Below are 22,966 nucleotides of genomic sequence, written 5' to 3'. Positions count from 1 at the left end.
TCTTTCATAGGCAAGTCAACTATAATTGATCTGAGGTATTAAAGCATTAATTGCAGTGTAAACAAATTCAGTAGGGAATAGATTTGACATAGTGAGGTGTAACATGAAAGGGAAGTGAGATTTAAGAGATTGAAAGGATGAGAAGGGGTAGTGGTGGGATCACGGAGGATCAGAAGTGGGCAAGAGGCAGATGGAGAAGCAGAAAAATCAGATTGACCTTTGTGGCTAATCTACTTGTCACTGTTGTAGTGTTGTTTCCTCGTCCACGGCTTGTAAGGCAGTCTGACTGGATACAAACAACTCACAATGGTCTCCAGATTTGCATGTTACCTTCATCTCTGGTAAGGAAAATGTGAAAGAGAAGTTAAGACTGTATGTGTGTGTTTCCACCATAGACTGTAACCCCTCTTTGTGTGTATTTCAGTGTGTATGAAAACATTTTGTAAGTGGCATCCTGGAATTTAGTGTCAGTAATGTCAGTGTTTCTTATATGTTAAGACTAATTTGTGTTGTGATGGGTTTCACATTAAGGTGCAAGGAAGAGCAAAGTATAGAGCAGTGTTTTTCAGCCTTTGGGTCGGGACCCCACGTGGGGTCGCCTGGAATTCAAACGGGGTCACCTGAAATTTCTAGTAATTGATAACCATTAACAAAAACTTACTAATAAAAAATACACTGCAAAAATAAAAATTTTACCAAGTGTATTTTTCTATTTCTAGTCAAAATCTCTCATCACATGTAAAATAAGACATAATCACCTGAAGAGTAACTTTTCAGTGAGATATAAGATCTTACTTTTAGATAATATATCTTGAAAATCTCATTTCAAGAAATCTTACCAAGATAATTTTCACTTGTTTCACTGGCAGATTTTTTTTTCTTAATTCAAGATTTTTTTTATTTATTTATTTTTTTTGCTTAATTCAAGCAAAAACCATCTGCCAGAGGAACAAGTGAAAATTATTTTGGTAAGATTTCTTGAAATAAGATTTTCAACATCTATTGTCTAAAAATAAGCTCTTATATCTCACTGAAATGTTACTCTTCAGGTGATTATGTCTTATTTTACGTGTGATGAGAGATTTTGACTAGAAATGAGAAAAATACATTTGGTAAGATTTTGATTTTTGCAGTGTATATGGTGAGTTCAGAGAGAGAATCCCAATACATAAAAGACATGACAAACTCTGAAGCTGAAACTGAAGCACTGTGGTACTGTTTATCTGTCACATGTTCATTGTGGTCAGTTTCAGATACTGCAGCTCTTTCATAATTCATAGTTTGAGTTCTCGTTTGTTCAGTATTAATTGTCAGCCTTGTAAATCCAAGCTGGACTGACTGTACATATCCTGACCAAGGAAAATAAAATTCTCACTTTGTTCAGTAATCTACACCTGGCTTTTCTGCCTCCGTCCATAATAATATACAATATATAGCCTAAATGTTGTCTAAAATTAACGTTTATTTGCAACATAGTATAGCAAACTATTACATGATCAAAAACAAATTAATTTTAGCAAAAAAATGTCTCCATTCTGGGGTCGCCAGAAATCTGTGACGTTAAAATGGGGTCACGAGCCAAAAAAGTGGTATAGAGGAAGAGGAAAAATTGGGTAAATGAAGGAGAATAATGGTATGTACTGTATACTACTGAACTAATTAGCAACCCGTCATATAAGACTGATCTGTCTGATAAAGTAACATCAATTTATCAGTGTCAGATATGTTTGTGTCCCATTGTTTTCAGGAGATACTTTTTATTTTCTGCAGCAATCACATTCTATAGCAACTACATCACAGTATGTGTACAAGACTTATTAACTGAAGGGGGAAATGATAGAAAGCCTATATTTACAGAGCTTTATCTCACTTCTCTCAGCTGAGAAAAACAGGTGCTATCATACAGACACTTCCTCCTAGTCCATCTGGGTGTTTATCAGCCCCCACTTTACACCTGAATCATATAATTTATAGATGTCACAGCTGAAAACCCGGGGGTGTCTGATCTAACTGTATCTTGAAGAACATCCAGCAGGTGCAGAAAGTGAGGGACAGATTATTATACAGTGAAACACGATATAAAATATAAAAAGGAGGTGAGTCATATCATATGTATAGTGGTAAATATGGATTTTCAGATCTGACAGACGTACACATACATTTATAGTGGATGGAATCTGATCTTTTCTATTTCTACTCCACTTACATGAGCACTCAAATCTCATTTATTACTCAGATTTCTGTCTTTTTTTTGTGGTTTTTCACGTTGTTTTTTTTTTTTTTTTTTTTAAATGTCAACACATCAGATCAGTGTGAACTGGTTGCAGATCTGAAATGAGCTACATCCACCAGCCACAGGAGGTAGAAATACTGTGATCATGTCCTTCAGTAAAAGGTTAAAGGTTAAAAATTAAATTGCTTTATAATCATATAAAGCATATAAATCACAATTATAATCACCTTACCTCAGTGCAAAAGCCACAACACATGCACCTTACTACTACCTGTATAGATCCTATTCATTGAACACATCTCTCATCTGTAGTATAGCTTTTGTATGTTCTTTCTGTATATTTTGTTCATTGCAGGAGTTCTAGCATTACTTTAGTAGCAAATGTGTGTTAATATTTTATTCTGAAGCCCTTGCACTATTCACTTTTTCTTAACATTGTGGTATTTGTATTTTATTTTATTTTTCTTATACAGTCCCTTTTGCAGTATTGTTTTGCTGCTAAACTGAACTGAGCTGCTAAACTGATTTTCAGTGTTCCTGTGACGGTGACAATAATATTCTATTCTATTCTATTCTATTCTATTCTATTCTATTCTATTCTATTCTATTCTATTCTATTCTATTCTATTCCCTGTAGGGAAATTCCCTCCATGGTCTCTGCATTTTACTCATCTTAATATACACAGTATTTAGCATTAGCATTAGCACATAGCACACTTTAGGAGTGGTGGGCTGTCATTGAAGGTCCTCAGGGACCGACTCCAGATCTTCATCAGCAGTGGGGTCAGGAGCACTGGACTGGAATATTAACCTATGGGCGAGGTCACGGGTGTCACGGATGGACACTCCACTACCTTTTGATTCATAACTTTTGAATCAGACAAGTTTAAGACAAATATTACACATAATTGGAAAGGTCCAAATGCCATCTTAAACATACTCAAAGGGCAAAATTTAGTTTAAAAATATTTTTAAATGAAAAATATCAAAAACTACTGCGTCATGGATGGAAACAAAAAAATTCCGTCTATTTTTTTGCAAGAATTACAAAGTTCTCAAAAGTGAAGTTCCTATGACATTTTCATCCTAAAATGTGTTCAGTGTATACCTTAAACCCTCTATTTTACAACCTAATAATTGGTTAGAGGAAAAAAAAATATTTGATCATACCTAAATAGAAAAGGTTTTGACAAATGGCAGCATCACAGATGGACAACAAACATAAATATCAAATTAAACATTTTTTATTTCAATTATCAATATCATATACATTTTTTTTTTTTTTTTTTACAATATTTACAACATACAAATAATATCAACATTATATTCACATTGTACAGTAAACATTTGTTTATATAGGATATAAAGGCAAAATCAAAAGTACTGAAAAATGGACAAAATAGGCTCAGACCACTAAGGGTTAACCCTTTCATGCACGAATTATGAGATCCTTAATAAAAATTTTTCCTGAGTGTTTTTTTTCCTCTTTAGACATGAAAAAAACAATGTGATTGAAAATTTTCTTCTGAAAAAAAAAAAAAAAAAAACATAAAAAAAAAAAACAATGAAAAAAAAAAAAAATCTTATGAACCTATTTTTCATGAAGTTGCAAAAATTTCCACTCAGCTGGACACCACACGTTTAATTTTACACGCACAGAAACATGTATTTACTGATAAACTCTGTGAAAACTATGGGGAGGGCTTGTGATTCTGGGGCTTTATGCTCAGGAGAGATCTACATAATGTTACCAGTTCATGTCAGAAAAGATATGTAGTGTCTTAAAACTTTAATAAAGATATGTGTAAAAAAAAGAAAAAAAGAACAACAAAATCCATGAACATACAGTACAACAGAAAAACTTTAGAATAGCTGTCCACTGTAGTGACCACTGTGCATGAAAGGGTTAATATTTGAAAGTGCATTGTGCCAATAATTTTATTTTTTAAAATTTATTTATTTATTATTTCCAAAATACAACTTGGTTAAATTATTTCAATGTGTATATAAATACTTTTTGAAAATTTTAGCACAATTTCAATAATACCACTAAAGTCCATGAACATATGCTCCTCTACAGTCTACAGGAAATGTTTGAGCCCAGGCAAAGTAATTATAATTTAAGGGGAACTGAAATCTACAAAAAAAATTAAGTGTAGAACAAACATAAAAAGCCAGTGTATCTCTGTTAGAGGGGTACATCTGTGGAATAATCTGGAGCAAAACTTAAAAATGTCTTCTTTAATTTGTGCATTTAAAAATATGTATAAATCCACTATAGTAAAATATAGAGCATTAGAAGTATGCATAAAATAAGATATTATAGTTAATTGGTTATCATGTTAAGAAGATGCTATCATATTTATTGATCATTGTATTTGGAGTAAAGGGGGTGGGAGTCAATAAGTTATACTTCTTCCCACTCCTTTTCGAGCACAAAAATTTTTTATTTATTTGTTTGTTTTGACCATGTTGTATGATTCTTTGTTATCTGATGATTCTATGTGCTCGAAATAAACTACTACTACTACTACTACTACTACTACTACTACTACTACTACTACTACACTGTAAGCCCAGAATTTGTATTTACTAAAATGCTTTAATAACAATGCACTTAAATGATTTAAGTTTTATGATGTTACTATAAAATGTTAAGTATATTCTACTAATTTGCAGACATAGTTGAAAGTACGAAAAAGTTTAAGTTGAATGGAATTAAATCACTAAGTTTTAGTCATGACCACACCTTTTTATCTTCGCATTGCATTGTGGGTAAGAATATGCTATCATATTTATTGATCATTGTATTCAGAGTAAATATTTAAAGTGGATATATGTATATTGTAGTTTATATTAAAATGGTTGATTACTGCAAATCTGATTGTGTATGAGGTGACTAAAAAAAGTGTATATGAATGGTTTTTATGGATGTTTTGTGTTATTGTAAAAAAAATATACAGAGGAAAATGTGTGTTGACAAAGCAAAGGAAGCGAATCTAGTTTGATTATTAGTTTGTAAAAAGGGGGTGGGAGTCAATAAGTTATGATGATGATGATGATGATGATGATGATGAAATTCTTTATTCAGTCATCACATAATAACCAGTGTCAACAACAGCACTTCAAACATTACAAACATTACCAACAGGTTAATGACTGAAAAGGCACAGGCAGAAGCAAAATGCTTATAGTAATGCCTGTCCTACAGAACAAATTCAGCTACTCAGCATCCGATATAGGAAAAAAAACAAAACAAAAAACAATGTATCCAAGCAAACAAACAAGCAAAACATAAAAAGGTGAAAATAAACCAGAGAAATAGAAAACTTAATCACCAAATTAATGGTAATTTAATGTAGACTCAAAAATAAATAATTTACCTATTACTTGTTAGAGCTTAACAATTGTATCCTTCAAAAATTACCTTATGTACCATTTTTTTTTAAATATCAAAAATGTACTGTAATGTGTTATACAGGGTGTCCCATAAGTTTCCATACATAGGAGACATAATACATTCCATACATATATGGTTCTAACATGTATTTCTTTATATTTCTTCTTTATAGTTCTTCAGCAGTGGAGGGCACGCATTGAAATGTGTTCCCGACAAAATGGCAGTCATATAGAGCATATTATGTAAATAAAAATGGTTTATGTCAAGAAACATTTATTTTTCCTATGTATGGAGACTTATGGGACACCCTGTACTTCTTCCCACTCCTTTTCGAGCACAGAAAAATTGTATTTATTTATTTGTTTTGACCATTCTTTGTTATCTGATGATTCTATGTGCTTGAAATAAACTACTACTACTATAATAATGATAATTTTGGTCACAATAACCGTGATATGAAATTTTCATATCGTTACACCCCTAGTTGAAGTACATGAGTTAGATCACAGCAGCTGAAAGCCTCAGCAGTGGGTCAGTGGGATGCACTATGTAAACACAAGGTGGCGCTACCATCTATGAACATTTGTCCTGCGGTTTGAGCCAATCCGTGCGCAGAGCTGGATCTGTAACCCAGCCCCTGTCCTGCCTCTGCCACTCACGCACACACGGACAAGTTGCAAAGAAAGACGAGAAGAAGAAGGAGAAGGAGAAGGAGACGGAAGGGATGAAGGAGGAGAGTTTGATGTCAGAATGAGCGCTCAGCGGAACACCGGAGCGATGGGACGCACCGGCACATAGACGCGGCTTTTGTTCGGACGTAGACGCGCGCACTTATCTCCTGTCAGCGTGGGAGTGGGTGTCAGCTTTGAGTAGAGAAGAAGAAGAAGAAAGAAGAAAAGGAGGAGAAACATGAGTCGGCAGCAGCACCAGTCCCAGGGAGTGGTTTTAACGGGTTACCACAGCAACGCGGAACTACTGCCGAAAACTGGACCGTGCGTCCCGTGTCCATGTCCCACGGCCCAGGACCACGAGTCCAGGTGTGTGAGATCAACAGATGGGTTTATTTTTACCTGCTGGTCTATATGTGACAGAGCAAAGGGCCAAATCTCACAGTGATAGTGTTGTTTTCCTTATTAAAGCTGTGGAGACTGTGCGTAACTGTAAACTAAAACCAGTGCGTTATGTGCGTAAAAGTGTGTATATTATAACAGGGTTAGGTGGATCAGGGAGCCAGCCTTTTATTTCCATGGCTCAAACTCCACCCCTAGCCTTGGGTTATGTTTTTCCTTTAGTGCAGGGGTGTCAAAGTCATTTTAGTTCAAGGGCCACATTCAGCTTAATTTGATCTGAAGTGAAATGAGCCAAACCAGTAAAATCATAACATAATAATATATAAATAATGTCAACTCCAAACTTTTCTCTATGTTTTAGAGCAAAAAAAGTAAATTTACATTATGGAAAGGTTTACATCTACAAACTATCCTTTCAAAAGATGTGAATAACATGAACAAACTAAAAAAATAAGTGTAATTTTTTACAATATTCTGCCTCAGTTTATCATTTACACATGTACATTTATAACTTACAAATCACACTGGATCTACAAATACACAAAACATTTAGTAACAAGCAGAATCTTGTTAAAATTACACTTACTTCTCTTAAGATATTTCAGGTTGTTCATATTTGTTCAGGTTATTCACATTTTTTTGCGAAATTATACTTTGTTTTAGTGTAAATACATGAAAATATGTACATTTACAAAGAGAAAAATGTGGAGTTGTCATTATTTATATGTTATTATGATAGTATTTTACTGGTCCTGCACACTTGAGATTGAATTGGTCTGAATGTGGAACCAGAACTAAAAGGATTGTTATAGTGTAATTTTTGCATTTCACAAATTCATCCCAGGGGCCGGACTGGACCCTTTGGCGGGCTGGATTTGGCCCCCGGGCCGCATGTTTGACACCTGTGCTTTAGTGCTTTCAGCTCCTAATCTGCAGATTAGTAGGTTAACCTTGACTTTGGTAGTAGCCCAGATTTTGCAAGGTTGGCTATCTTAACTGGAGATCTCACACCACTGCAGGATAACAGAGTAGGGCAGTGCTTGTAAACTTCAAACAAGTTAGATGTTGTTGCTGTTCTCTCTTTTGTGTGTCACTGTGGGTTTTGGCTTTCATATGTTATGTCAGTCAGATGTACACAGTTGTGTTTTGGGATGCCCCAGGCCTTTTTAGTGAGTGATATTTTAACAAATTGAATGGTTTCTATAAAAATCAACATGTTCTGTGGTGTTATGAAGTTCAGGATATATGAAGTCAAGCTGAAAAAGCAGAGTGGAAGAAATTTAGTCTGTTATTATAGGTGATTAATGAAAAATTCAAAGTGTAAAAGGCATGTCCGACAAAAGAGGACGGAAACTATAAGTACTATTAGTGTCTAGCTCTGTTCTAATGAAGGGTATTATTTAACATGTTGGATATCTGTACCAAAGCCAATCATAGATCCCTCTTGTCCTCAACATGATACTTTCTCTATGAATTATTCTGCATTTTCTTCTTTTTGCAGCTCTTAATATCAAAGCCCATACGTTTAAAATAAGGAAAGAATCTCAGCTTTGTAATGACCTACTGTTTGTGTGACTTAATACCCTTCTTGTCAGCCTCTTACAATGAGAAGGAAACCCAGTTTAATCCCAGTGTTGTTCTTCAAGAGCTGCCGTCACTGAGGAGGTAATGAATGGGAACTAAGCTCATATGGAAACAACTGTACAGTTACACTCTTTTATTTATAACAGAGCTGACTTGTTTGTCCTTCCAGGCCAAAGCTGCTGTGTGTGTGTGCTCTGTTCATGTTTAGATCAGTAAACAACAGTTGTTTGGTAAAAGTAAACAACCCACACAGCACCAGTCCAGCTGGTATACAGACGGACACACCTGTGTGTGTGGATATACGCTATATATACATGTGTGTGTGGTGTGTGTGGGTTCCAGATGGCTTGTCCGGCTAGCTAGAGGGGAAAAAAAACAGCATCACATTACAGCCAGCCTTTGTCTCACCTCCCACAGCGATGCGTGTGTGTGTCTTCCCTAGGTCGACTCGTACGCTTAGTTTTGTGGTCATTGTTTCCCCTCGTCAGGAAATGAGAGACAGACAGACATAGATGGACAGAAAGTTGCTGGCCTTCATCCAGCGGTGGACATCCGACCTGAGAAGCCTTAGGTTACATGCACGTCCACCCAGAGTCATGCACCCATGAAGGCTGGTTTTTATCATGTTAATGCAGAGGGGAGTGTGTCAGTTTGAGAAGTCGAAGGACAGTGTGTTTGGGTTTTCCATAGTCCTGCCAGAACTATACATGTAAGAAAGAAAACAGTACACACATGCTCACCCGGATCAGCTTCATTTACTGAATGAAGCAACAGGAAATGACATATTCAGAGAGGAAGAATGGAATAATTCATACAAGACGACACATTAAGTCATCTATTGGATCTGCTATTGTACGGCTGTGCACTGTGGGTTGTATTTAGTATAAGGAAGCACAAAAGAGTAACAGAAGCAACAGACCGGAGAATGTTAATGTGTAAACTGGAAACGGATCGTAACATAAAGGCTATGGATCGATCCGAACAATGCACATTATGTTTTCAGTTAGGTCATTGCTGAAGTGGGTTAATGTTTTTGAGAAAGAGGGAACAGAAGCAGCCTCTGTCTTTGGCTGAGGGCAGCTGGCACCTGTTGATCTGAATGGGAATACCACACATACACACACACACACACACACACACACACACACATACACACACACACTATTCGCCCACTTCCCCCTTCTCATGCTGGCCTCGGGATTTTTTCAGCTGTCCAACAATAAAAATAAATCTGATGGTTTGTCTTCATATCCTCTTGTTAAGTAAACATAGACATACCACAGAGCAGACACACTTTATTAAACTTCAGAGACCTGGAACAGTCTTTGTAGTACCTGACCTTTACTGGGTTATTTCGTTTTTCTATGGTATTTTTGTAATATTGATCTCATTCAGGAGAACCCCAGTTTCATTTGATTCGTTTAAAGTCACAATTTTACATTTGCTTTTTCTGAGAATGAATGAATTTATGGGGGAAATACTGTACAAATCTGATGTTTTTTTATGCTTTACCAGCAGGTAGTGTGTTTGAGTGTACATCACATGCTTTAAATTTCTAAATTATAGTTGTAAATGTAACGTTTCTTAAGTAAGGTTAACAAACAAATTGAATCAGATAAATAAACTGTCTTCTGCACAATGTTAGGGGCTTAAAGACATTCCCTATAGAGCAGGGGTCTCAAACTCATTTTCTTTCAGGGGCCACATTCAGCCTGAGTTGATCTCCAGTGGGCCAGACCAATAAAATAATAACATAATAGCCTATAAATAATGACAACTCCAAATTTTTGTCTTTGTTTTAGTGTAAAGAAAAGAAGACATTAAATTATGAAAATACTTACTTTTATAAACTATCCAAACAAAAAAAAAAATGTAAATAACCTGAAAAAACTGAAATTTCTTTAGAAAAATAAGTGCAATTTTAACAATATTCTGCCTCAACTTATCATTTCTACATGTGCATTATGGATTGGATCTACAAAGACACTAAACACTGAGTAACAGGCAGAAAAGAGTTAAAATTGTGCTTAATTTTCTTTAGACATTTCAGGTTGTTCATATTTGTTCAGATTATTCACATTTTATTGTTACAGGATAGTTTGTAAATGTAAATATTTTCATAATTTAATGTTATTTTTTGCACTAAAACAAAGACATTTTTTGCTTAATTCAAGATGTTTTGCTAAATTCAAGATTTTTTGCTAAATTCAAGATTTTTTTGTCTTAATTCAAGATTTTTTTTTTTACTTAATTGAAGATTTTTTTTTTTTTTTTTTTTGCTTAATTCAGCATTTTTCCTTAATTCAAGCTAAATTTATTTATTTTTTTGCTTAATTCAATTCAAGACTGTGGAATTTTAGCACTTTGCAAAAACATCCCACGGGCCAGATTAGAACCTTTGGTGGGCCGCATTTGGCCCCCGGGCCGCATGTTTGAGACCCCTGCTATAGAGTGTCTGAATGCCCACATTAGACCTATGTAGTACCACAAAAAAGCTGAGAAACTGCACTTTAAGTGACTTTTTAAAGCAAATAGTCAGAATTATTAGTGAAAAAGTTATTGAACAAGTTAGCCATAGACAGTTTCAGTTTTTGAGCCTGCAAGTTTTGTACTGTCAAATAAATATAGTGGAGCAAAAAGGAAATTAGTGTGTTTCCCACTTAGTTAAAAGTAGAACACAGTTTTATATAACTAGTTTTGTGTAAGTCTATATTATCACCATAGCAACACAAATTTGGTCTGGAGGTCATGCTTGTCATCCGACTTCTGATTTCCTCAGATTCTGACTCATGCTTGGCTCATCAGTGCTGAACTCGCTCTTTAGTCTCACATTATGGGATAATAGGTTAACAAGCTATTTTCTGTCCACACACACACACACACACACACACACACACACACACACACACACACACACACACACACACACATCTACACACATACACACATGACTTCACGCCCTCCATCTTTGTCAGCAGGTGATAAAAGGTGTGCAGATAAAAGTACAAAGAGTAGACTGGTCTGCCAGCTGCGGTTCGGTTTTCCTTAAAAGGCCTCTTGTGTACGTACATAAAGTGTGTATGAAAGTGTGCCAGCAAGGGAGGCTGTTTGTTTTACTGACAAGGGCAGTCCACCTGACCTCTGAGAGTGTGTGTGTATCATTTTAAGTAAAGCTGTGATTCATTTGTTTGCATTATTGTGGGTGTTTGCATTTTTGTACCCGTGTTTCGTTACACAAACACTGACTTTAACAGCGTTCGGGCTGGGATAGCGGCGAGCTCCGAATCTAAACACACTCTAAATCAAGTTCCCAGAGAGGAACTGAGTGACTAGCTTTTGAAGATTCACCCTCAGTGGTCAACAACAGTTATGTTAATTTTTAACATGGTTATAAATGTGTGTCCTGCTCTAGACACATGCAGTTAAATGGAAAATGAGGAATCACTTGATTTAGAGCCTGAAACTGGCATTAAATTACAGAAGCTCATCTGAGGTTGACTGATAGTGGAACTTTAAAGGCAAATGTGATGACAGTAGTTTGATGATAAGAAGACAAAGCAAATTATACATATACTTTACAAGTCTGAAATGATTTGATCTTAGAAGAAAGTGTTTGAACATCTGAGTCAGACTAATAAATACCTAAAAGAAATACATCTCAGAGTAATTTCGCAGTAAATGTGTAACTGAACATCAAACTGATAGATAGATAGATAGATAGATAGATAGATAGATAGATAGATAGATAGATAGATAGATAGATAGATAGATAGATAGATAGATAGATAGATAGATAGATAGATAGATAGATAGATAGATACTTTATTCATCCTGGAGGGAAATTTACAGGTTCTATCAGTATCCACAAACTTTAAGTAAAAAACTTAAAACACAATTGTAAAAACATACAGAGTCAGTGCAATATATACTATATAATCCATCCACAAGCCAAAAAAAACAAGCCAAAAACAAATGGCTTCCTATGCTTATAAACTGTACATATTCTATATCTGAATAATAATCCACTGCTACATGTCCTCATTATGTTGCACCATCAGTATAGACGCTTTAACGTGAGCCTACATTTTAATGGGTTTGTGTGTTTGCTAATCAGTGATTTATGGTTTAGCTCAACCATCCTTCATACTGTAGACCTGTTTTAAGCAAATGATTAACTGTGAGTTAGATATGGGAAACATAGATGTTTTGCCATTCCTTACAGATGAAAACATTTTCTTGTGTGATAAATCAGGTGTAAACATGACGTCAGGGCAGATGACCTGTTAAGCTTAACCCATAAAGCAGTGGTTTAGTGGTCCCTGGAGAAGTAGGAATACTCTAAATTTTTGACCTTTTTTTTTTTTTTTTTTTTTTTTAAATTAAAGTTGTCCAGAAAAGTGCTGTTTTAGAAACAGTGACATGTAAGACTACTCTATTTAGTTTACCCAAAAATCCATCAGTGGTATTTGTTCACTGTTATGAAATTATCATGACTTCATCAGGAGCAGTTTGTAGGTATTATTGGTCACATAAGCAGCTGCATGAATGTAAATGTATTCAACATGAGGCAAACAAAGGATAATGTTAGCCTTTCATAATGTTAGCCTTTCATAACTTTAGCCTACTTGCGTAGTTGAACTATTGGCTACAAAATCTCTCCTCTAAATGTGCAGTCATATGGACAGCAGTATAAAAATGTTACTCATTTGGAAACCACCTTAAAACTTACCTCAGAATTATGTATTCCATGAAAGTAGTTTTTTTCGAAATGTGTCACTCATTTGAAAGACGATTATTCTGCCTTTCTTGTTCGCATTTCCAACAATTGTGCATCTTTCAATGAGACATGCAGTCACCTGTCAATCAACTGGGGTGGCACTGGCACCTGAGGAGGTGTCCAATCAGGTTCCAGAGGTGGCCAGCGCTAGTTAGCAATATTTTCCTCGACATGACCCACCCTACTCGGCCTCTGATTGGCTTATCAGTCCTCATGCCTAAAGTTAACCAATGTAATCAGTGAAGGTACCTAGTACTAGCCAATTAGAGGCAGAGTAGGGCGGGTCATGGCTTCACCATCCGAGGAGAAAACATGGACAATTTGGCTCAGATATTACTGAATGGTGTGCATCAGGGGGGATTTAGAAGTGGGTATACGCAATGATGACTGAAAAATAAGTAGGTATACTCTGTATACCCTCATATCCCCTGGACTACACCACTGCCATAAAGACCCAGTGCTACTTTTATGGGAGTTCATAAATGAATTTTTCTCTACATTTACCCTTTCTTAAGTGATTTATCACCATTTATTGTAGTATTATCATCTTTAGTCAGTAAAAATCTGTGTTTTTTAATGTAAATTCAAAGGTTATTTTATCAGAAACAGAGAAAACTAAAGAGAAAGTGGCTTTTTTCAGCAAAATCTGTAATTAATTGAATATAAACCAAGTGTCTCCAGTCACTGTCATTGATCCAACTTCATGGGTTTTACTTGTGAATCAATGTTGTAGAAGATGACAGTGTTTTCATGTTCACTACAGAGCCTCTGAACGTCCAAATGGGTCATATCTGCTGACCGTGAAAAGATGACAAACTGCATTTTACACCAATTATTTACATGTATTGATAGAATTAGTGGATCAGTAGGTATCAAACAGTTTAGATCAGTAGGTGGCTTTGGACGATGGTGGATGTTTGGGTCTTTATGGGTTAATATTGTTCCAAGCAGCTGAAGACAAAGAAGAGTAGAATAGTATGTTTGTGTGCCTTTAGGAGGCAGGAGAAGGGAGGAAATGACACCGTTAGAAGAAAGAAACAGTGAACGAAACAGCAGGAGGTGTCCACATAGCAGAGGGACAGGAAGAGGGCCCTGCGAGGGTCCCAGTCGAGTTTAGGAGGAGAGGAAGAGGAAGAGGAGGTGACTGTTTTTAAGTGTGAGCAAAATACCTGATGGTGTTAGGATAGATCAAAGTGTGTGTCTGTATATAGCACTATTGTAAATGACTTTATGAGCGAGTGTGTGGCAGGAAGTCTGCTCTGGTATGTGACCCTGGCTCAGCATACAGTAAATCCTCTTTATAATGAAGGAGTAATTCCAAATTAATGAGTATAGCACATCAGCACAACACAATGCTGCTGATATGACACCTAAGTGGATCATTTACATGAAGAAAAAGCAAAACAACAAACACGTCTTCCTTTTTTTTTTTTCTTTCTGTCTCTGCTTTTCAGTCGTTTGCCATTCATTCAGCACTAGTTTCAGTTTTCTGCAGCGACACTTGTTAAAGAACCAGCTCTGTACTTTTCTGACGGCATGTTTGGATAGGTGAGATTACACCGGGGGTAGTTGGATGCGTGACAACGGTGCTGACAGCAGCGTTTCAGCCTGAGTGCCATTCAGTAAGGAATCAAACGGAAATAAAAGAAGGAAAGGTTGGAGGAGAAAGAAACAAAGAGAAACGATGTGACCCCTGACATTAAGGCATTTCCTGTCCGGCATCAGCAAAACTACCAAACAGACACGTACAGTCTTAAAATGTACAGCTGTGTTTTGCATTCACTGATGCTCACGTCAGCTGGAAATGAACTAGAAATGAGCAGGTCGCACTATGTGAGTGGAGCTGCTATTCCGAGCCCTTGTCTGTGCTGTGCTCATTAGTCGACTGAGTGGGAATTCAACATGCTGCTGGCCTGTCTTTAGTTAGAGTCTTTGGCCGACTTCTGCCTACATGACTCACTGACCCATTTTTATGTGTCAAAAGCCTTCCTTGCCAGAACCCTAGCATTATCATTTGATTTAGAGGCGAGTCTAAATCCAACGAAAGGGAAAATAACCCTGCATACATCAGTCGTTAGAACATTTACAAGGCAAAAATATTTTTATGATTCAGAAAGTCAAGGTCCACGTATTAAACTTGTATCCTAACGTCACCAGTAAACAAAGGTGCAAAGGGCACAGTGGCGCTCTGTGGGACTTTCAGGCTTGAGCAATAGGTTTATTTTGATAGAATAGTAGTTTGGTAGAGAGTTATTCATGAGTTTCAGAAAGACTTAATTACCAGTATTCTGTTTATCAGTACTGTAAGAGATAGATGTAAATCCTGCACTACACTGCCTCTGGGTTCTTCATTTACAGTCACGGAAAAAATTATTAAACCATCAAATGTCATTAAAAACAATGGTTATGCAGTCAAGTACTAACTCCTGTGTGTATCATGTGACTAAAATAGACAGAAAAAAAAACATGTAATGCCTAAAAGCACTGTACCTTTAGTTGTACCTGGTATTGAAATGAGCAAGAAATTGAAGAAAACATGGGGTGGTCTAATAATTTTTTCTGCAACTGTATATCAGTGGTTCAAGGGTTACGGTTAGGGTATTTGTCTCCTTTGGATCCAAATTTACTTAAAAATCTCCTCAAATGCCATAATCTCAACATTTTATGACTTTTCCAGGTTCCAGGGTCAAAACAGAGTTAAATTAAATATGCTTTACTCAATTGTCAAAATGTCACATCATAGTTAGACAATGTCAACAACCGTAAAAGACTGCACCTTTTTTTTTCTTTTAATTAATTAATAATTGTGTGTTTGTTTTTTTTTACAGTATGTTCATCTTGTTGCACCATTTAGGTCATTTTTACCTTGTTGCATCTGTTACACCCTTTTCACTTTGTCTCTTTTATGGCAGTTTGTCCAGTTATGATTCGTACAACTTGTACCTTTCATTTCATTTCATTTTCATTTTCATCTCTATGTGTCTGTAATTTTCTGTCCTTTTGGTCTTGTCATGTCTTTTACTTTACGTCTTTAGCAACAGAAAACTCTCTTCTGCATTTCATATATAGATAGATGGCTTTATTGGGGCGACTGTAGCTCAGGAGGTACAGCGGGTTGTCCAGTAACCAGAGGGTTGGCTGTTTAAATCCTGCTCTGTCCTAGTCATGTGCCATTATATCCTTGGGCAAGACACTTCACCCACTTTGCCTCCGGTGTATGAATGCATATGAATGTTTGGTGGTGCTTCCGTCAGCCTGCTCCAGGGCAGCTGTGGCTACAGATGTAGTTTACCCCCACCAGTGTGCAAGTGAATAATGGGTTAATAATGTAAAGTGCTTTGGGTGCCTTGAAAAGCGCCATTATTATTATTATTGTCTGCTCCGAGTAAAAACAAAATTTTCTCTTTTCACGGCTATCAGACAGAATTAAAAAAAAAAAAAAAAAACACACCTAGGCATTAAAAACACCTCAACGCATTCAAAAACACACTATAATAGATAAAAACATACCTTTGCAAGCAGCAAGCAGCTCAAGATGTTGTTTTTTAGGAAAGCTTTTGGTTGATGGATTGATAATTTTTATCTATTTTATGAAATTATTCTTATGTTGTTTTATTGCACCCATTTTATGTACAGTACTTTGTGATTTTTATCTTTGAAAAGCACTTTATAAATAAACTTTACTTACATACTTACTTTGATGAAGTCACTATTTCTAAGCCCATCCACAAAACACACTTCTTCTATTTTGATTAGGAAAATGAACTCACATACAGGGTGGGGAAGCAAAATTTACAATGAACATTTAGTTGTTTTTTCTCAGCAGGCACTACGTCAGTTGTTTTGAAACCAAACATATATTGATGTCATAATCATACCTAACACTATTATCCATACCTTTTCAGAAACTTTTGCCCATATGAGTAATCAGGAAAGCAAACGTCAAAGAGTGTGTGATTTGCTGAATGCACGTCACACCAAAGGAGATTTCAAAAATAGTTGGAGTGTCCATAAAGAGTGTTTATAATGTAAAGAAGAGAATGACTATGAGCAAAACTATTACGAGAAAGTCTGGAAGATACTATTAAAGAAGAATGGGAGAAGTTGTCACCCGAATATTTGAGGAACACTTGCGCAAGTTTCAGGAAGTGTGTGAAGGCAGTTATTGAGAAAGAAGGAGGACACAGAATAAAAACATTTTCTATTATGTCAATTTTCTTGTGGCAAAAGAAAATTGCCTCAAAATATTGTAGATTTTGCTTCCCCACCCTGTATATTATTGTCATGTATTTTTCCCTGACAGTTGTCGACCCAAGGCTCTACCACCCGTTGTGAGTGCTGACTCTAAGTTTGGGATAGGCATCTGGACATTATCAATGAAACTGTTCAGCATGAATAAGTACTATTGGCAGAAAATAAGCACTAAATTGTTGATAATGTTTGCAGCAATCTATAGTTCCTACTGTCTATGGAATAAAATGGACTCTGCTTTGTAAGTAATCAGTAACCAGTTTTTTAGGGCTAATAAATGTGCAGTAAAAAAGTCTGTCTTTGATCTACAGGGAACTGGCATTAATATTTATTAGAAATGCATATCTTGTACTTCTTTATCACTGTGACTACTTGCCAGGATTGAATCCTCACTAACAGGCCACTTTATGATCCATTTGTGTCTGACAGCACCTCAGTTATTTTCCAGTGATTATAACAGTCCATTACAGTGGTTTTCCTCTGCGTTCACATAATGCATCTATCATCACCCGTGTGTCTTTTGCAGCCGCAGAACAGGCCACTACACCGTTCAGCAGAACCACAACACACAACATGGAGACAGACATGGGCCTGTTAATCCCACCATCACCACTAAACCGGCCGGCGCTGACCAGGCGTCGCTTCCAAACCCAAATGTGGCACCAAACTCCAAGTCCCAGCTTTCATCCAGCCCGAAACCCGGCTCCAGCCCCAGGCAGAGCCCCAATTCTAAAGCCAGACCCCGGCCCTCATACCAGCGCTGCAGCTCCCAGGTACTCAACAGATATATCAGATGTTAAAATACAGGATTAAAGTGCTTCACTAGTGCAGACTTCATCAAATTCCTGCTTTAGTAGAGGAAACATTCTGCCAAGAAATATTTAACATTGTTGTCTTGTTTTCTCTATCATATGGTCACTGTATTTATTCTAAGCATTTCATTTCTTTAGATCTCCATTAGCTTTGGCTTAGGCCATCGTTATTCTTCCTGGAGTCCACACCCATCACAATTGTCTTTATACTGCGATAAACAAATTACCAAAAACACCCACACATAAAATAAAACAAAACAACACAGACAACAACCAAAAACCATTCATTAAAATTACAAAACAAAAACAACATACATGTTATACAGGACCTAGTTCAATTATCAGTACCTCCCAAAAAGTATTTTTAAGCATACTTTGTAAATGGTCAGATATATTTCACAGTTGCATATAAATGTAATGTCAATCAACTAAACATTAGCAGACACCGAGCATTGTTTTGCAAATAAATACTCTTTCAGTAATTCTTTAAATCTGCATTTGTTATTTTCTTGATTGATTCGTCCCCGCAGAGCGTTCCATATCACCATAGCTCTATATATCACAGTACTTTTCATTTTATTTGTTTTCACTTTAGGTAGAGTAGATGTACCTTCTGTAGCATGCCTTGTCTTATATAGATGTTCAGCGGAACTGCAGGACAGACGTTTATGTAACACCCTTGGCAGTTTAGTCATTGATATTTTCCTAATAAAATCAAGTAATGAGGCAATAAATCTGTTCTTTACCTTTAACCAAGCAAAAAACTGTTACGTATACTCCTATAGCTTATTTCATTTATACATATAGTATATAAAACTTTGATAAAGTCAGTCTTTAGTAATAAATAAATCATTTATGGGGATAACAAATTGCACATCCACTACAACCTCACCTCTTTGAAAGATTTAATTAGAGTAAATACACCTGCCATACATTTTCTTTCCCTTTCACACATTGAAAACAGCAGAGATGCCACTTTATTTAATGCTTTTAGACATGTGACTAAATAATGTAAGTCATGAGGACAGGTTAGACTTTGTGACATAAGGTGAGCTGCTGAGAGGTAATATTATCAGCACATTAGCTCATTCTGCTTCACCTGTGAATGGACATGACCCAGCAAAACAGAGTGGCTGGGAAAGCTAAGAGAAACGACAAGAAAAGGGAGAAAAATCAACATTTATATCTCAGTAGTTGTTCTTTTTAATGAGAAATTCCAGCATGGATGTTGTAGACCTTTACATAATAATATAATGAATAATTGTGGTATATTTCACTGGTGATCACCGTTTTCAGATGCTCTTTAAATAAAAATGTGTGACATAAATATCTAATCTGGAACTATAAATCTTTTAAATGCGGGTAGGTTTACTTGTATTCAGTTATTGTCATCAAGGAGGATTAATTTTGAGTCTCTGTAATAACATCCAACAAAGTACGAGGTAAAAGACTGTTACCAGCAGAAGGAGCTGAAGAATCTGCAGGTTTCTTGAAATTTTAGGGGGAAAAAAAGCTGCACGGCTGGTTATACCCACTGCTGGGGCGAGTTCAGACTGGCATTTGTTTTCCCTTTTAAATCATAAATGTCACGTCAGAGAAAAAGGATATGAAATGGGAAAGGGAACTTGAAAACCACAGGAAATCCGTCTCTCATTGCGTTTGTCTTGTGTCGCGCAGGATTCTCTGGACGAGTTGGAGATGGACGACTACTGGAAGGAGGTGGAGAATATCAATCGATCGGGAGAAGGATCGGGGCGGGGAGAAGGCGGAGGGGACGGGGAAGTGCAAGAAGAGGAACAGCAGAAAACTCCTGAGGGTAAATGACGCTTTTCTTAATATATCTACTCCTGTGCATAAACAGCTCAGAGACTTTTTTTTTTTCTCAATACTTTCTTTTAACCCTTTCATGCATACTGGTCACTCCAGTGGACAGTTCTTCTCCAGCTGTTCTTTTGTATTTTCATGGATTTTGTTGTTTTAGTTCCATATCAGCCAACACAGTGGACGCTTATGCACCATCCCATACACTGAATTATTTCATACCATTACTGTAACTTTGCTGTTCTTAATAAACCTGATCTGAAGTAACAAGTTTGAGTGTAAATCAATTGCTAATTGCTATTAGACTGTAATCAACATTTTTTTAAAACTTTTTTTTTTGTTTTTTTTGCATATTTTCTCCATGACGTAAGTAGTAACTAGTATTAGAGTATGTTAAAATGTGAGAAAACATCAGATTAGCAGCATTAAACATGTTTTTATTTCAGTTTTCATACAGCATATCAGTAAATACATGATTCTTTGCTTCAAAAATTAAACAAATGGTGTCTAGCTGAGAGGACATTTTTGCAACTCTATGAAAAATAGGTTCATAAAAAAAAAATTTCAATCGCATTGTTTTTTTTTTTTTCATGCCTAAAGAGGAATAAAAACTCTCAGGAAAAAAAAAAATCTTGATTAAGGTTCTCATAATTCATGCATGAAAGGGTTAATATACACTGTTGCAAATATAGTTGGAATAAAATATTTGTACCTCTTCTCATGAAATGATTGTGACATTGCGAGTTATTCTTGATAGATAAAGTGTAACTGGAACTCAGTGTGTAATCATTGCACAAGGTCAAAGGTCATTACTGATGTGTATAAATAGAAATAAAAAGAGGAATGTGTCTGAAAATAGAATTATTCCAACTTTATGGTCAACAGTGTACTCTGTTTAAATCATTTGTAGGGTGCATTAGACTCATAATTACAAGGAAATGGAAAAAAATCTGTTAATTTTATTCAAGTTTGGTCAAAACCTACAGACAAACGCCTTCTTATAGCGTCACGTTGTAAAGTAAAATGAGTCTACAGAGACATTTTTGGGACTAACTCTGCCAGCTCAGACTTGTGTTAGCTGTGTTTACTTGCACATGAAGTATGCGTGATATTGCAGTCAGACTTATTCAGTTTGTTTATGACGACTATTGTTCTTCATAACAAACACATTTCCTTTGTTGTAAATATCCAGCTATCTACAGTCACTCCTTTCCCTTTCCTGCACTTGTACAACTAGAATATCGTACATGGGGATCACTGTCTACCTTTCATTTTTGTTCAGATATTTTCCCCATTTTTTTCCCTTTATTTCAGTCTGATCTCAGATTATAATCAGGCAACTCCGTTCAATCTCTGAAACCAAACATCCGCTGTGTTTTTCTCTTTCAGATGGCGAGCAGGAGGAGGCGTGGCTTACCGAGGCAGGGTTAGCGCGGTTGTTTGATGATTCGCTGGCAACTGACCAGGATCAGGTGTCGATCATTTGTCCCTTATTTATTTAGTTAGACCTCAGTCAAGGTTGCATCATGGTTCATCAGTTTCACGGGTGCTATTTTGAGTATTGGGGCGTACCATTAACCTTTTCATGCACAGTGGTCACTACAGTGGACAGCTCTTCTACAGCTGTTCTCTTGTATATTCATGGATTTTGTTGTTCTTTTTGTTGTTGTTGTTGTTTTTTACACATATCTTTATTAAAGTTTTAAGACACTACATGTCTTTTCTGACATGAATTGGTAACATTATGTAGATCTCTCCTGAGCATAAAGCCCCAAAATCACAAGCCCTCCTCATAGTTTTCACACAATTTATCAGTAAATACATATTTCCGTGCGTCAAAAATTAAACGTCTGGCGTCCAGCTGAGTGGACATTTTTGCAACTTCATGAAAAATAGGTTCATAAGATTTTTTTTTTCATTATTATTTTTTTATGTATTTTAAATTTTTTAAAAAATTATTATTGTTATTTTTTAAGTTATTATTATTTATTTTTCAGAAGAAAATTTTTAATTGCATTGTTTTTTTTCATGCCTAAAGAGGAATAAAAACACTCAGGAAAAAATTTTGATTAAGGTTCTCATAATTTGTGCATGAAAGGGTTAATGAATGCCGCAGTGTGATAGACACATGGAAACTGCATCTACGAGGTCATTTGTAATTTGTGTTAATTGACTGACAGGAAGAAGATAGTGCGGTGTTCCTCTCGACACTGACCAGAACTCAGGCGGCGGCTGTAGAGCGACGTGTGACATCCCTGCAACAGACACTGCGGCGACGCAACCGGCAGCACGTTCCTGATGTTAGGGATATATTCAGACCACCTGAAAAGGTCAGAAACAAAGCAAAAACACACATTGATTAAATTTTGTTTGAGTAACACAAAACTTATGAAACAAATCTGTATTTTAACTAATCTTGTCAAACTGCAGGGATATGGTTTGTCTTTATAATTGTTTTCCTCCTCTATGTCACCTTTTTGTTTTTTTTTAGTCACTTCAGTAAACCTCTTCTTCATTGTGTCAGTGTCCTGTAATAAACAACACACCTGTCTGTTATGTTCTACTATAAAAACAATATTATCAGTCAGTACATTAAGGCTTATCGTTAGCCCGATAGCATTAATGCCTAAGTCATATTGTTATATTTCTGTGACGCTACTCTCTTAACACTGCTGTTTCTTTATACAGTTGTGGAAAAAAATTATTAGATCACCCCTTGTTTTCCACCCCTGCATAACTGGACAAAATGTCATAAAGGAGACAAAGTGAAAAGGGTGTAACAGATGCAACAAGATAAAAATGACCTAAATGGTGCAACAAGATGAACATGCTGTAAAAACTGTAAATTAAGAAAAAAAAAGGTGCATTATTGAACAGTTGTTGACATTATCTAAGTATGACTGAATGACATTTTGACAATTGAGCAAAGTCGATTTAATTTAACTCTATTTTGACCATGGAAAAGTCCGAAAAATGTCGAGATTATGGCATTTGAGGACATTTTTTGGTAAATTTGGA

The 22,966-nt window shown here is 36.1% G+C and overlaps 1 protein-coding gene across 2 annotated transcripts in view; it reads left to right on the top strand.

The window, feature by feature from the left end:
* The first annotated feature begins 291 nt into the window (after positions 1-291).
* The window catches only part of arhgap18 (Rho GTPase activating protein 18), a 31,760-nt gene continuing 9,085 nt past the window's right edge, over positions 292-22,966 (top strand). The window contains exons 1-5 of one of the 2 annotated variants that reach the window (XM_030127995.1): positions 292-341; positions 17,842-18,088; positions 19,805-19,943; positions 21,338-21,420; positions 22,129-22,278. In XM_030127995.1, coding sequence (XP_029983855.1) covers positions 307-341; positions 17,842-18,088; positions 19,805-19,943; positions 21,338-21,420; positions 22,129-22,278 — 654 coding nt within the window. In that variant the 5' untranslated portion in view covers positions 292-306. Of the gene's footprint in view, positions 342-6,280; positions 6,671-17,841; positions 18,089-19,804; positions 19,944-21,337; positions 21,421-22,128; positions 22,279-22,966 lie in introns of those variants that run through there. The other variant, XM_030127994.1, reaches the window with a different exon arrangement.

Source organism: Sphaeramia orbicularis, chromosome 24 (genome assembly GCF_902148855.1).
Source record: "Sphaeramia orbicularis chromosome 24, fSphaOr1.1, whole genome shotgun sequence".
Taxonomy (NCBI): Eukaryota; Metazoa; Chordata; class Actinopteri; order Kurtiformes; family Apogonidae; genus Sphaeramia; species Sphaeramia orbicularis.
This window is presented reverse-complemented; position numbering and strand designations above follow the sequence as displayed.